This window comes from Solenopsis invicta, chromosome 2 (genome assembly GCF_016802725.1).
Source record: "Solenopsis invicta isolate M01_SB chromosome 2, UNIL_Sinv_3.0, whole genome shotgun sequence".
Taxonomy (NCBI): domain Eukaryota; kingdom Metazoa; phylum Arthropoda; class Insecta; order Hymenoptera; family Formicidae; genus Solenopsis; species Solenopsis invicta.
In genome coordinates, this window is record NC_052665.1 from 15,124,484 (window position 1) to 15,138,572 (window position 14,089).

Genomic DNA, 14,089 nt, shown 5'->3' on the forward strand with positions numbered 1-14,089 from the left:
CTTCCGTCATGATATCATAAATCATCTCATCGTACCTCCATGTTCATTTCGAATGATTTATCATTGGATAGAATATATGCAAAAAAAAAAAAAATGATGGCAATCGCGATAATATAAAAAGCAACAAATAATTACGCTGATGATTATGTGTAATATTCTTTTCTAGTTTTATTTATTTCGTACCTATTACAGTATAATAAATATGTTGCGTGAGACATTACGAGGGGATATTTACAACATGTTCCTCATTTTCAGGCCATAACTTTACGTATTCGTAATGAGTTCATAATATCGTTTTTTTTTCTTTAACTTTTTCTCCTAATATAATTTATACATATCTTTACAATATTAATCTCTTCGATTTAAAGTTATCCATTAAAAGATCACATATGCATTCTGTTTGCATCCAGTCTTCTGAAGAAATTTTCATCGTTAAACTTCATTATCTAACCTGGCATTAACATCACGACTAAAATTCTTTCTTCTCTGTGTGTTTCTCTCTCAAGATTTTAATAATAATTTTTTAAATATATATACAGAATACCTCAAAAGCTGATCAATTTCTCTCGATAACAAACTTTTATGGCTTTTCTTTTTACTTACGCGAACTTAAGTAGCTTCTTCTCTAAAATCGATGATTCGGAGACTGGACAGTGTTTACGATATTCTGTATAAGCGTCACACATACAGGCATACACATACACACACCTAATACGAATGCATATATATGTGTATGCATGTATTACATTAGTGAGATCAGTAAATAATTCCATTAACGTTATATTTATACAAAGTCATGTTCCGTAAGTTTACATATCTATGTCTACATATACTTTCTCTATGCAACATAATATTTGGTTTTGTGCTACGCGATCTCCGTTTCTTTTTTCACGCTCATTCACTCTCCCTTCCTCTTCCTCTTTATTTGAGGTAATTTGATTTTGCTCAAATAAACAGAGAAAAATTTGTTTATTGACTTACGCTTTTTGTTCGCGACAGATCGCCATCCACGGTGTTGGCTCACAGGTCTTCGTCGAGACAATCCGTAAGGTACAGCCTGTGATAGTAGAAAACAAATACAGTTCACTATATTTCATATAATCGCATTTATATAATTATATTCATTAATATAAATTATTTATTATTGTGTCATTTTATGAGAGTTCGCAATACATGATTAATAAAAAATATCCTTTCATTGTGATACATTTTATTTGTTGTTGTAAAATAGTAAAATAAATTTTAAGATATTTTAAAATATTTTATAACGTTAGTAAATCAGCAAATTTAAGTGCGAACTATATTTGTGGTGAAATACTTTTTAGACTACTTGAAATAGTTATTTGCTATCCTTTGTAAAATAATAACGGTTATTGTTTTTTAACTTTTACCAAATAGAAGGAGAGAAAAATTGTTAATAAATAGACGATACCTGTCCCTATAAGGGCGTTTCCTTGCGCGCTTCCGCCTTCCATTGAAATCCATTTACACGCGTTGTAATAGGCTTATTTCTATTTGTAGCATTCTCAATTCCGTTTCTAACGCCCGCTACTAATCTCATGGCTGGGTTGGATACCAAGCCATTACGCTTTGGTTTTACATTACTTGCACTGAAATGAAATATAAAACACTTAAGATGAAATGTGCTTATATGAATGACACATATATGTATATTATTTTGTTTCGTCAAAGAGTTGACGTGAAAAATGTAAGTTAAAAGGAAAAGTAATGATGTATAAAGATTTTAGAAAAGAAAAAAAAGCGTATCTCATTATCGTTAATACAAGTCTCTGATCAGCGATACATTTTAAACAAAAACGATGTTAATAACCAATTGATACATAGCATGATAAATATGTCTAACATTGTCGTATGTCCTCCTTGACTATATATTCTATCTTTTTTCGCTCGGGAAGGTTGAAAAAGGAAGGAAAGCCTATCGCTCATGAAGCGGTGTGTCTTCCTTATACGACCATTGTGATTTCTGCAAAGTCTAAAGAATTGCATTGAAAAAAATTAAGATAATAAGTATGTTTAATAAAATTTCGAAAGATGGAATTATGTACGCATGATTTTTGTGAATGATGTACACGTGTGAAACATAAGATAAATGTGCACATGATATTTGGATTGACGCTCGTCGAATCTTGTTAATGTATGCCTGAATAAATAATTTATGATCTCTAATATGTAGTCTGATGTCGTGTCTTGTGGATGAACAAAAACATTTCACGATGACGAAAATGTTAATTGTGTGCTGTGATAAACATAATTAAGTTAGTATAATGTTTATAGTTTTTGTATATATATAAGTTATTTCTTATTAATTACTTACCTTCCAGGTGCGTGGCCTTCCGAAACGTGTTTAATGCTTCTACCAACGCCAGCGCCGCTGTTTCCCAATATTATTCTCATATGGGTGTCTCGCGTAAAATGCGTGTCGGCCGAATTTCGTTTTTCCTCATATCCGTTCTCCTTATCCTTCCCAATGTTTAAGCCCAACATCTCGTTTGTTAATTCGAACGGCTTGCTAATGTTATTCCTGTCGATAATCTCGGTTTTGATGTTGATAGGCTCGTAGATGACTGGCGTGTGTTTGTATCCTCCTAGCTGCGCTTTGTACGGCATATTTGGATTCGCTGCCAACAACGATACACCCAACTGACTCTGTATCACGTTAACGGCCGTTTGAGCACTCGGTGGACTCGTGTTTGTAGGCGAATAAGGAATAAGGCTGTCGCTTAACGGAGAATGCGGAGGCGAGGCGTATATCGGGCTCTGCGGTTCACTTTTCAAAGGTGATAATAATTTGCTGAGTGGCCGACTCTTTGCTCCCCTTGAGCATTGCTGCAGTTGTTGCGTGAAAGATAATGGGGTCTAAAATTATGAAAATTAGACAATTTAGACTGGTTGTATAGGGATTAAATAATTATAATATAGCCATGTGCAAATTGCTTTAATTTCAGCGAGCGTTGCGGCATGGTGCCGTGCACTTTAATTACCTGACAGTTAACCATCGAATTTTGATTAAACTTTCCTTGATCGCTCTTGGTGCTACCAGTTAAATTACTGCTTGACTTGCTATTGCTGGAATTGTTGCCTAGAGAAACGCAACTGCGTCGTTTAGTCGAGTCTGGTGATTCCGCTGGGCTGTATTGCGTCGACAGTGGGTTCAGAATCGCCGACGAAGGTTTAGTCTCAGCCGTCGAATTGGATGTGACTGAAGTAGCACTACTGCTACCACCTGAAAATGATATAATGTAACATTAATATTTGACCTTTTTTCGATTAATTTATCAAAAGAAAAATTTCAACATAACAAATATAAAAAATTTTTGTAGCGCAAGAGAAGTAAAATCCTGTTAAAATAATTTCAGAATCAATAATTTGTATTTTGTTTTTACAAGAGAAGCGAGAGGAACGATATTTCAAATCCTTTTTTTAAATATGTTCAAATTTAACTTTAAATTAACCGAAAACCAGAGTATCAATTGACCTCCATTAATACCGGGCCTCAAACTGCGTTGATTCGCAGAATGCTCTTCTAATAGCCTGACAACTGTATCGTGACCGCTTTTAGCAGCTACTTTAATGGCATTACGTCCACAGTGATCGGAGTGATTGGGATCGGCTCCGTGGTTCAAAAGCGCCCGGACACAGTGCTCATGTCCTTCCTGAGCAGCTATACCTGCAAATTGCATTCTCCTATCAGCTAACATGCCCTAGTTTACACAACCAGTTATAATGTTATAAAAATATTTTGACAGATATCATATTTTATTCATACAGCTGTAGAGAGACATTATTCGTAACGCACCTAAAGCCGTTGCACCTTGATTACAAGTGTGATCAGGAGTGGCACCATGTTCTAAGAGCAGCCTAACGATCGCTGCGTGTCCTTGCCAAGCGGCTGAATGAAGCGGCGTTCTATTTTCATTGTCGCAGGCGTTTACGCTAGCTCCACCCTCGCTTAGTAACAACGCTACCATTTCTACGTGTCCTTGCCAGGCGCTTACGTGTAACGATGTTCTACCCTGTACAACACAAATGTAACAATTTCCAGGCGTATTATATAAAGCACGAGTGAATTTATGAATGTTAAAATAATAAATTATTATTGAGTTTTCTTCCCCTCTCTATGTGATTACTTACTTCTGAATCTCTACTTTCTATGTCTGCGTTCGCATGTTCTAGCAGAAACCTCGCCATAGCTAATCTGTTTTCTAACGCAAGGATATAGAGAGTGCTCCTCCCATCGGCATCTTTCGCGTTAACGTCAGCATTATGAGATAACAATATCTTTACGGTATCATAATGTCCTTCCAGAGCCGCAAGCCTATGAAGAGAATAATTTTTTAAATACTGATATAATCTTATAATTTTATTTGTTTAGAATAATATAATCAAGGGCGGCGCAACAATATAGGCAAACTAGGCGATCGCCTAGGGCGGCAAAACTCGGGCGGGCGGCACTTGTGATTGTTCCGGTTCGAAAGCGTCACTACATGATACCATATGATACCAATCGAACATTAATATATTGTCGTTATTGGTAACAGTGACGTCTAAAAAGTTGATTTTATATATATTAATTATGAAATATCCTAAGATTTCTAATAAAATTTAACAGAATTTATTTATCGCAGTGATACAAATCATGAAAGAAATTTAGAGATTGTAAAACGTAGAGAAGTTTGGCTAGTTTTTATGCCAAGTATATTTAATATTTTTGTGTTTTGCATATATGTGTGTGCATGTACGTGTGTTTGATTATTCCTTAATCATATTTAAAATGTGTATTTGCGTGCTCTGAGGGGACTGGGGCGCACATATTATTCATTCGCCTAGGGCGTCAACTTTTCTTGCGCCGGCCCTGAATATAATTCATCAATTATAGTGTACAATAACTGAATTTATTTTAAAAAAAGTTATTCTTTTTTAAAAGATATCAAATGCACAAATAATAATTTGTTTTTTAAATTATTTTAATTATGATATGTAAATAGCAGCTCTTTCTCAATTAATTCAAAATTAGTTTAAAAATAATAATGTGTAAAATAATGGAATTATTAATATCAATACGGTACCTTAAAGCGGTTTTACCGTCGTGGGCATGCTGATCTATAGGCGCGTTGTGTTGTTTCAGCAATCTCTCTACTAACGACGTGTGTCCCTCCTGCGCTGCGAGCATAATAGCGCTCTTTCCATCATTGTCAGTCTCGTCAATCTTCGCGCCAGCCTCTAGTAACGCCTCGCAAACTTCGATATGACCCTCGAACGCCGCATAGTGTAGCGGGGTCCAGCCAGAATTGTCTCTATGTTGCTCGTCTAGGCCTTACGTGGAAATTTATACGTCTCTTTATACACTTGTGATGAAGGGAGTGGGGGAGAGAAAAAGACAGAGGCAGAGATCAGGCACAATATGCTTGCGCCATTTAAACTAATTCTACAATATACCTCTGGCGAGCAATTGCTTCACGACGTCCGTGCCGCCCTGGGCAGCGGCTACGCTGAGAACGGTCCTGCCTTCGTTGTCTATAGTGTCGACGCAGCAGCCCCAATACAGTAAGAGCTTGACGACCGATCCGTGTCCCATGCTCGCGGCCGCCCACAAAGGCGTTCTCCCGGTGACGTCGCAATGATCCATATCCGCGTCGAATTCTAGAAGCAAATCGCAAACGTCGCGATGACCCTCGAACGCGGCGACCAGCAGCGGAGTCATGCCGTCTTTGTCCTCGTGATCTACGGTAGCACCTCGCTCTAAAAGTATCGTCACTACCTGCAACAGACAATTAACATACAATGTATATTATTATAATATACATTAACATACAATGAGCATTATTATTTGATGCAACATATCTGTTTAATGTGATGTATTTAATAATATAATAATGTAATGTATTTAATAATATAATAATGTAATGTATTTAATGATATATCTGATATTAAGTCTTTAATAATAAATATTTATAATTTATTTAAAAAATTTTTGAATGCTGACAACAGTGCAACAATTTACAGCAGTTTAATTGATTTGTCTAATTGGTATTCATGTGACGAACCTTAGCGTATCCGTGATTGGCAGGAACACAAAGGGCGGCGACGCTGAGCGCGGTTCTGCCGTCGCTGTCCGCGTGATCGATCTCGGCACCGAAATCCAAAAGATGTTCCACTATCTCGCTGTGACCCATATACGCCGCGGCGATTAAAGCGGTTCTACCTTCGTCGTCTGTTCTGTTAACATCCGCACCGTGTTTTAAGAGAGCCTTGACGATATCTTCGTGACCGCCCCATGCGGCGGCTCTCAACGCAGTTCGTTGATCCCAATCGGCGCAATCTACCATAGCACCGTGCATCAGAAGTTGCTCGACCACCTGAAACAAAACTCGTGAGAAACACCTGTTTTATTTACGACTCGCGAGACCGGCAATTTAATGGCCTTGCTCAATGAGACTGTCTTTTACATGTATATAACGAGGAGTTAATGAGACTTGCATATGTTCTTAGAAATTCGCCACTTAATCTAATTATACCTGAGTATGCCCTCCCCAGGCAGCGGCCCTGAGGGCGGTCCAGCCGTCACAGTCCGCATGATCCGCCCTCGCACCGGCAGCTAAAAGAACACGTACCACATCCGAGTAACCGTGCCTGGCGGCCAAGTTCAGTGGCGTTTGTCCATTCCGATCGACTGCTTCCAATTTCGCCTGTACGCAAATTTAGAAATTCATCAAAACTATTTCAGTATCACATGAAAAAAATATGGAACAGTTTTTTTTTTCAAACGTACAACTGCCTTTATATAAAAAAAACTATACCTTGCCAAAAAATAAAAAAATACACAAATAGAAATCAAGTTTACAGTTAATAATAATTTAGTATGCTTGGTCTTATACTTCAATTGTAATAAGATTATCGCTCAAAGAAAAAAAAATAATGCTTAATATTTTGAGATATTAGAATATTTTATATGTGTCTCTATTCGTTAAGCAATTAAAAAAACTGCTTTTGTTTTAAAAGGTGTTTAGATTTAAAACGTTGAAGCATTTTTAAACTGAAATCTTTAACAGTTTTAAAGATTTAGTGTTTTGAATCTAAATACATACCGTTTAATTAAGTACTCAAAAAAAGACAGAAATAACACATTTTAATATATTAAAATTAAATACTTGTTTTTTGAGTGATATCACTCTCCTGATTATTATAAGTTAAAAACACAGTTTGTATACCTGGGGACAGGCTGCAAGCGCCAATTCCAACAGAGATGCATTGCCATCGGCGGCTAAAGTGTGCAACACCGTTCGTCCGCAAGAGTCTGTTTGATTGATATCTCCGCTTTCACCGAGAAGCTCTGTTAACGGTTCACTCGCAGATTCCTCAATGGGGCTTACGTCTTGCGAAACCTTTGTGTAGAAAACGCAAAATTAAATTTTCCCTCGCCACAATACTTTCAAAACTTCTACTGCACATATTTTTCATGATAATTAGTGAACTTAGCGGCGTAGCGTTATCAATTGTATAATGAATCATATCACGTTGGCGACATTTGCGCCTCAATGACGTTAATGACGAATTTTCTATGGGTCGCATTGTTCTTTCTTATCACAAAATGTATGTTGGCCTCAAAAAAACTTAGATTAGATATTATTATATTTTATCATAATTTTCTGAGACCTAAATGTTTCTATCATAACTAAAGATTAGATATTATTGTTACGTTCATTACAGTTTCCGGAGAGATTTTCAAAAATGAATTCATAATGAACTTTAATCCCCATTGGTTTGTCTTAAATAAAAAAATATATCTAAAAAAAAAAAACAAAAATACGTATAACATTTTAAACATATATCTCTAAAACATTTAAAACATTTAAAACTAAAATCTTCAACAACTTTAAATGTTTTAGTCTTTTAAATTTAAGTCAGTTTAAAATTAACGCATTTTTAACATTTAAAAAATAAAAAAAAAATATATTAATATCTTACAATTAAACTTTTTTTTTAACACGTTTACTCCGATTTTTCTTTTAATAAATAAATAAAAAAACGCTACCTGACTAGAAGAAATAGCATCTTTGCTAGCGTCGTCGTCAATCGTTTTCTCGGAGGGCCTAGCGCCGGCGTCGATCAGCAGTCTCAGAAGCTTAACATCCTGCCTGGGCCAAAGAATGCACTCGGAGCTATCCAGATAACAGCCCTCGATGGGCGCGTTACTACCGATCATCCAGAGCACTTGAAGAGTGTGGACATCCAACGTAGTGTTAAGCGGAATGCTCGTTATCGCGCGTTGCAGGTGTTGCGCCAGCACGCAGATCTCGTCGGGATTGAGCTCGGAGCCGCGTAGGGTGTAGTAGGCCGCCAGCATGGCATGGCCCTCGGTGGCCGAACAGAGATACTTCTGGGTGCAGTGCTTCACGTCGAGTAGCCATTCGGCGAAGCTGTGATGAAAGAGCATCAATGCGCCGGCACGCGAGACCGATATCACTCGGCGCAGCAAATGCAGCCGGCGATTGAAGTCCTCGACGGTGATACCGACGCAGGTCGTCTTCACGCTCTCGTACAGGATCTCCTGAGTGATGGGCAATTTGGCGGCGAGAATGACGTTGAGCAGGGGCTGCACCTTGTTGAATTGCTTCCTGCTGAAGAGTCGCTGGCAGAGCCAGAGGTATAGGCCGTTCAGCGTTCCCGGGATCTCCCGCACCTCGCGCAGAACAATAAAGTTCTCTGCCACGCCGTCGAGAACTTTCTCCAGGTACAGAAAGCAGCCGTTGCTCTTTATGTGCAGCTGGTTCAGCATCTCGGCGGTGTCGCGCGAGATGTGCTGCCTGTGAAAGTAGTTTATAGAAGCATTAGCGAAACGATTACTCACGAGTGACAGGCACGTCGAGTGAAACGGAAGTTTTGAATATCTCTGTTGTTAATAAACTTGCGCAAACTTTTTTGCGTCAACTATTTAAGTTTACCTAAGTTTAATGTATTCATTTATTAAGAGGCATTTTCTCGCAACAAAAAAATTAAATCTTTATACTTTCTCAATTAATTGTTTTCTCAAAAATTAACTATCGACCAAATTAATGCAAATGTATCAATTTAATTGTATAAAACTTATGAATAATGTACGAGAGCAAAATATACACCGTAAAAAAATTATATGTAAAATTGCACCTATTATAGTTAGTAATTTTAAAACTCATAATTTCAATTGGTTTCCAATATATGTACAAGAATAAAATTAGTGTCTTAATTTTAATAAATTAGAAGTAAATTTATAGTATGTATGAAAAAAATATAAAAATGACAATTTAAAATTTTTTGTTCAATTGTATTATTATACATTAAAATATTGACTGTGTCACAAGTGTTGTAAACAATAGAATAACTGCGCCTGCAAACAATGATGCTAAGCAGGACAGAATTTTCGCGCATGCTGGGAACGCTGATCGCGCTAAAGTTCACAGCAACACAAAATGTTACTGTTGTACTTTTACACAATGTTACAAAAATTTGAATAACTACATCAAATATTTAAAATATTCTGTCATGTACTTCATTTTCTATTTAAAATAAAATTTACACAATAAAAGCAAACTATACATTTTTTGTCAAGTTACATAATTTCTGTAAAATTACAGACTTTATATTTACAGGACTAATCATGTAAATTTTACATCTATTATTTGCGTAAATTTATTAAATTTTTTTACAGTGCGTACAGTTCCATACAAATATACGGCAATCTACGAGAGTCCTGTCGTTACCTGAGCGCGTCCTCCTGATCCAGCCGGGCGAGAATATACTGCTGAACGTCCCTAACGACCTGGGACTTTCTCAGGTCGTCCAGCGAGATCTTGCGAAAGCCGGTGAACATGCGCGAGATGGTCTTGCTCTGCCGTCGAGCGGTACAGACTAACAAGAGCCACTGTGGGAACAGATGGTGATGATTAGCCAGCAATTCAGCTATTGTACGACTGACGTTGTCGTTCTCTCTCCGCGAGTCCCTGGTGCCAGTCTGCGGTGGATTCAACGTCTGACCCTCGTCGATGGAGTCCACTAGTAGGAAGAGACAGTTCTTCGGCGGGTCGACTTCCAGCAGTGGGAACAGCAGGGCCTTCTTCAGGGCATCGTCCGGGTCTCGATCCAAGACGTCCGGTTGCAACGCGGCCTGTATATCCGGATCGGTCCGCAGCTTCTCGGCGTAGGCCTCCGCGATGGCCTCCCTAGACGTGAGAGGCGGCGCGGTCGCGATAATCGTCGTCGTCGTCGTCGTCGCCGCTGTCGGTGTCGTCGTCGTCATTGTCGTCGTCGTCGTCGTAGGCATCACCGCCGCGGTCGTCGTCGCCGTCGTCGCCGTCGTCGTCGTGTCGCCGTGAGCATCGTTGTGGTAACCGCCGCCGTTGCCGATGAGTTCGACACGGACGACGCTCGATGATGATGTGATGATGATGATGATGCTGCTGCTGCTGCTGCTGCTGATGATGATGGGCGGCGCCGTCCGAGCTCGCCTGGAGCAGCTGGGCCACCAGGGATCGCACGAATTGAGCGGGCGACAGGGAGGCCTCGCTCCTAGCCTGACAGAAGTGTCGGGCTAGCAGACGGCGATTCAGGGACCGCTGATGCCGCGCGGAGGCGCCGTTCGACGGCCACGCCAGTTCGGCGCAGAGAGCCGTCTTCCCGCTACCCGGCCCGCCTACGATCAGGGCGCCGCACGTCTTCGACTGCGGCCGCTGCTCCAGGCAGTGCGACAGCTTCGTGAAGGCCCACTCCCGGCAGAAGAAACGCTTCTTCTCGATCACCGGCGCCGCCATCTCGCGATGTCTCCTACTCCTCAGGTTCAATTGAACAGATGAATCTCTCCCTCCTTCTCTTTCGCTTATCCGCGATCGAGTCTCTATCGGGGTGCCCTAGCGTAAATCGATTGGCGTAAGTAGATCTTTGGCATGGGTTTCACTATATCGGTTTCAATTCGCGTGTACGTGTGTTGCGTTTCAGGTTGCCTGGACGTATCTGATCGGATATCTGATCGGATGAGCTGTTCTCTCCCTCTCTCTCCTGCGCTGTCTCTCCGGAGTGCCGCGACTAAATGCAGATCTGGTGTAAACGGTGAGGTGGGTAACGGCTCAGATCGGCTTAAGTGCAGCGACAAGATTGACCCGGCTGCGTTGCTCTGTCAACGGAACATCGGCGGGAGCCCCAGGGGGCTCTGAGGCTTCCTCTGACTCCATTCAGGCTTCTCATCGCCTTGTAACCGCCGAACAATGCGCCTCGCGTCCTTGCATGCTATCTGGAACAAAAGAAGAGACCCGTTTTTTTCCCCTCTTGCTTCTCTCCTCCTCCTTCGGTAGTACGACAATTTCGCGAGTGCTTGGAAAACGAAGCGAACGGACGGAACGTAAAACTAATTTCTCGCCACAGGTCGATTATCGGCCACGAGCGATAAAATCGCCTCGGAACGAAACGGAACGGGGGAAAAATCTATATTTAAATCTACAGCGAGAGAGATAAAGCACGCGAAGTATACTCTCGCTGAACTTATTCGGAAACGCGAGTTGCGCAGCGCCACGATAAAATACGCGTTTGCAGCACGACAGGCACGGTAATGTAGCAGTTCGTAAAGTAAACCCAGAGGACTTTTATTCCCCGGTATAAAAGCGCAGCTCGATCGCGTAGTCTGCGCGAGCAATCCGGATATATATCGCGCGCAGACTTTTAAAAAAGATCCTACTACCCCCCTCGGTCCTCGGTCGCAATTAGCCGGTCCAACTAACCGTCTAATTGATTCGCTCAGTGTTAATCTTTGGGGCGCGCCGGGGCGGCTAGACGGCCAGGATGGCCCTCCTCTTCCGAGGAGGCTTTAATCGTTCCTCACCCGTAACTTTGCGCGATCTTCCGCCCGGAGGTAAAACGATATTAACTTAAGACGGTGTTCCGTTTAGCAGGATAGACGATTAGCGCGCTGTCCATTAATGCGATAATTAATAATCCTAACACGGACGAGACGGAGGAATAAGGTTCGACGACCTCGCGTCGGCGCGCGGCGTCGCGTTCCGGCGGATGCGCGTTTATTATCACGCTGGCGAGGGGATAAATAACCGTATCGCGAGCGAGTGTGCTGCGGGCCCTCGCGCAATCTTTACGCGTTTAACGATTTCCACCGACGACGGACGGGGAGTTCGTCGCGCTGAACGTTTTTACTTCCAGGTTGTGCGACGTCGTAAAAGCCTCGATAAAACGCTCGCTCTCGCTCTCGCTGACACTCGGTTTCCGCTATCTAGATGTGCGTTCTGCAAGAAAACGCACCCCTTCAACCCCCCCCCCTCTCTCTCTCACACATTCTTTTCTCGCCTCGATAAATTATAAATACGTTCCGCGGCGTATCGCATATCGATTCGATTACGTGCCCGGGGACCGTTAGCGTATAATTGCGTTACGCGCGACGAAATTGCCACACGACCGTTTCTGACCATCGCTATCACCGATCTCCCTTTTCCTCTCTCTCTCTTTTTTTTGCCTCCCCTTCTCGCTCGGGCAATCTGGGAAAATGTGTTGAGCGAGAAAACGTGAAAACGGTTTTCCCCGAAAGCCACAAATTCGCCTGTCACGTCGGCCGACACACACGTACGCGTCGTGGCAGCGTCCGCGGATGTAACGAAAGATCGTTCGGCGCGTCGGCCCCGCGAGTGCGCGCGGGCGGGCGAAGGACCGCAAATCTAACTCTCGCGCCCCCGGAACTGGCGCGATAAATTTCGCGTTTATCCGCCCGACCGAGAGGCAGGCAATCGCGGCCAGCCCCTCCCCCCCTTTCCTCTTCCGTCCCGATATACGTTTCCCTTTATTTTCTTAATTGGACAACTGCTTAGTTACGGTCTCCTCGTAGCCGAGGCGCAAATTAAAATTCCGCTAAAAGTAGAATCCGCTTGAAATTAATGGAGATAAACGGGCTCTCCTGATTTGCCCGCCTGAAACTTTGTTCGGGTTGAACTTTGTTCCGCGAGCGTCCGCAACTTTAAGAAGAGAGTCGCGTGGAGACACTTAAAAAAGGGAGGGGGGGGGGGAGAGGATCATCGCGCACTTTCGCAATATCGTCACCCGGATTCGGGGCATTTACCCCGTCGGTGCATCTTGATCTATTTCCCTGCACTGTAGAAGAATTTTATGTGAAATTGCAGCTTGTTATACATAGAAAAAATTTAGTATCAAATCAACAATGCATTGTTTCGTGTATAAGAAAGAATATAAAATCTACTTGGAAGAATTTATAATCTTAAACAGACGTAATTTGCTTACATGAAGAGAACAATTTTTTTCCATGTAAGCAAATTATGTCTGTTTAAGATTGTAAATTTTTCCAAGATTTTATATTCTCGCTGCTTATATATGTATATGAAACAATGAATTGTTGATTTAATATTAAATTTTATCTGCGTAGTGGATAATTGAGATCCACTATACACTGATGAAAAAAAAACATTTGATGAAAAACTAAAATATTTAGTTCGATTCGTGCAACTAAATATTGAGTTGGTTTAATTAAGTCTTGGTCAACATGAATAAACTACACCTTTTTTGTGCAACTAAATACCTGCTGAATCAATCCACTGTTTAGTTGATCGTATCGGACTAAATATTTTACTTTTTTCAACCAATTTGTTTCTTCAGTATAATAGCAGCAATTTTTATAATTTACGATATGTAATGGTTATGAATTTATATAAGTTGTAAATTTCAAGTATTCGTAAATTTTCGATATACAATACAAGAATAAAATTAATTTCTTGATTTGTAATTAAGCAGAAACAAATTTACAATATGTATGGAAAATTATAGAAATGCAACAATACTATTTGCAATTGTATTATTTACATGTTCAAATATTGTTTCTCTATCACGTATGTTGAAACAATAAAGTGCTGTGCGTGCACACGGTACGCTAAACGCGACAAAATCTTTGCGCATGCACGGTGAATGCTAGTTGTCAATAGTTGTAAATTTTCACTCGTTCGTAAATTTTCAATATACGATCGTAAAATTAAATTCCTAATTTATAACTGAGCAGAAATAAATTTACAATATGTTTGGAAAATTATAGAAA

At 40.7% G+C, this 14,089-nt stretch overlaps 1 protein-coding gene across 3 annotated transcripts; it reads right to left on the reverse strand.

The window, feature by feature from the left end:
- Positions 1-143: 143 nt before the first annotated feature.
- On the reverse strand, positions 144-10,585 carry LOC105197433 (ankyrin repeat domain-containing protein 50). 3 transcript variants are annotated; one of them, XM_039459437.1, is made up of 15 exons: positions 9,759-10,585; positions 8,054-8,825; positions 7,230-7,403; positions 6,537-6,707; positions 6,066-6,377; positions 5,458-5,779; positions 5,088-5,334; positions 4,153-4,336; positions 3,818-4,034; positions 3,497-3,688; positions 3,003-3,244; positions 2,336-2,877; positions 1,865-1,993; positions 1,433-1,610; positions 144-1,057 (listed from the first exon to the last, which is right to left on the reverse strand). In XM_039459437.1, exons 1-14 carry the CDS (start codon positions 10,316-10,318, stop codon positions 1,439-1,441), a joined length of 4,236 nt encoding a protein of 1,411 aa, XP_039315371.1. In that variant the 5' UTR covers positions 10,319-10,585; the 3' UTR covers positions 144-1,057; positions 1,433-1,438. The 3 variants fall into 3 exon arrangements, with proteins under 3 accessions (XP_039315371.1, XP_039315358.1, XP_039315363.1); XM_039459424.1 differs by lacking the exon at positions 1,865-1,993 and having other exon boundaries at positions 9,759-10,563; XM_039459429.1 differs by lacking the exons at positions 144-1,057; positions 1,433-1,610; positions 1,865-1,993 and adding an exon at positions 2,017-2,257 and having other exon boundaries at positions 9,759-10,563.
- Positions 10,586-14,089: the final 3,504 nt, after the last annotated feature.

What these genes read in the sequence shown, in the direction of transcription:
- LOC105197433 (XM_039459437.1), bottom strand. Translation starts at nt 10,318, where the DNA reads ATGCCTACGACGACGACGACGACAATGACGACGACGACACCGACAGCG. An exon ending in GACGGTAAAACCGCTTTAAG is followed by an intron (nt 4,337 to 5,087) that starts GTACCGTATTGA and finishes TTCTCTTCATAG; the next exon opens with GCTTGCGGCTCTGGAAGGAC. An exon ending in ATTCGATGGTTAACTGTCAG is followed by an intron (nt 2,878 to 3,002) that starts GTAATTAAAGTG and finishes TCATAATTTTAG; the next exon opens with ACCCCATTATCTTTCACGCA.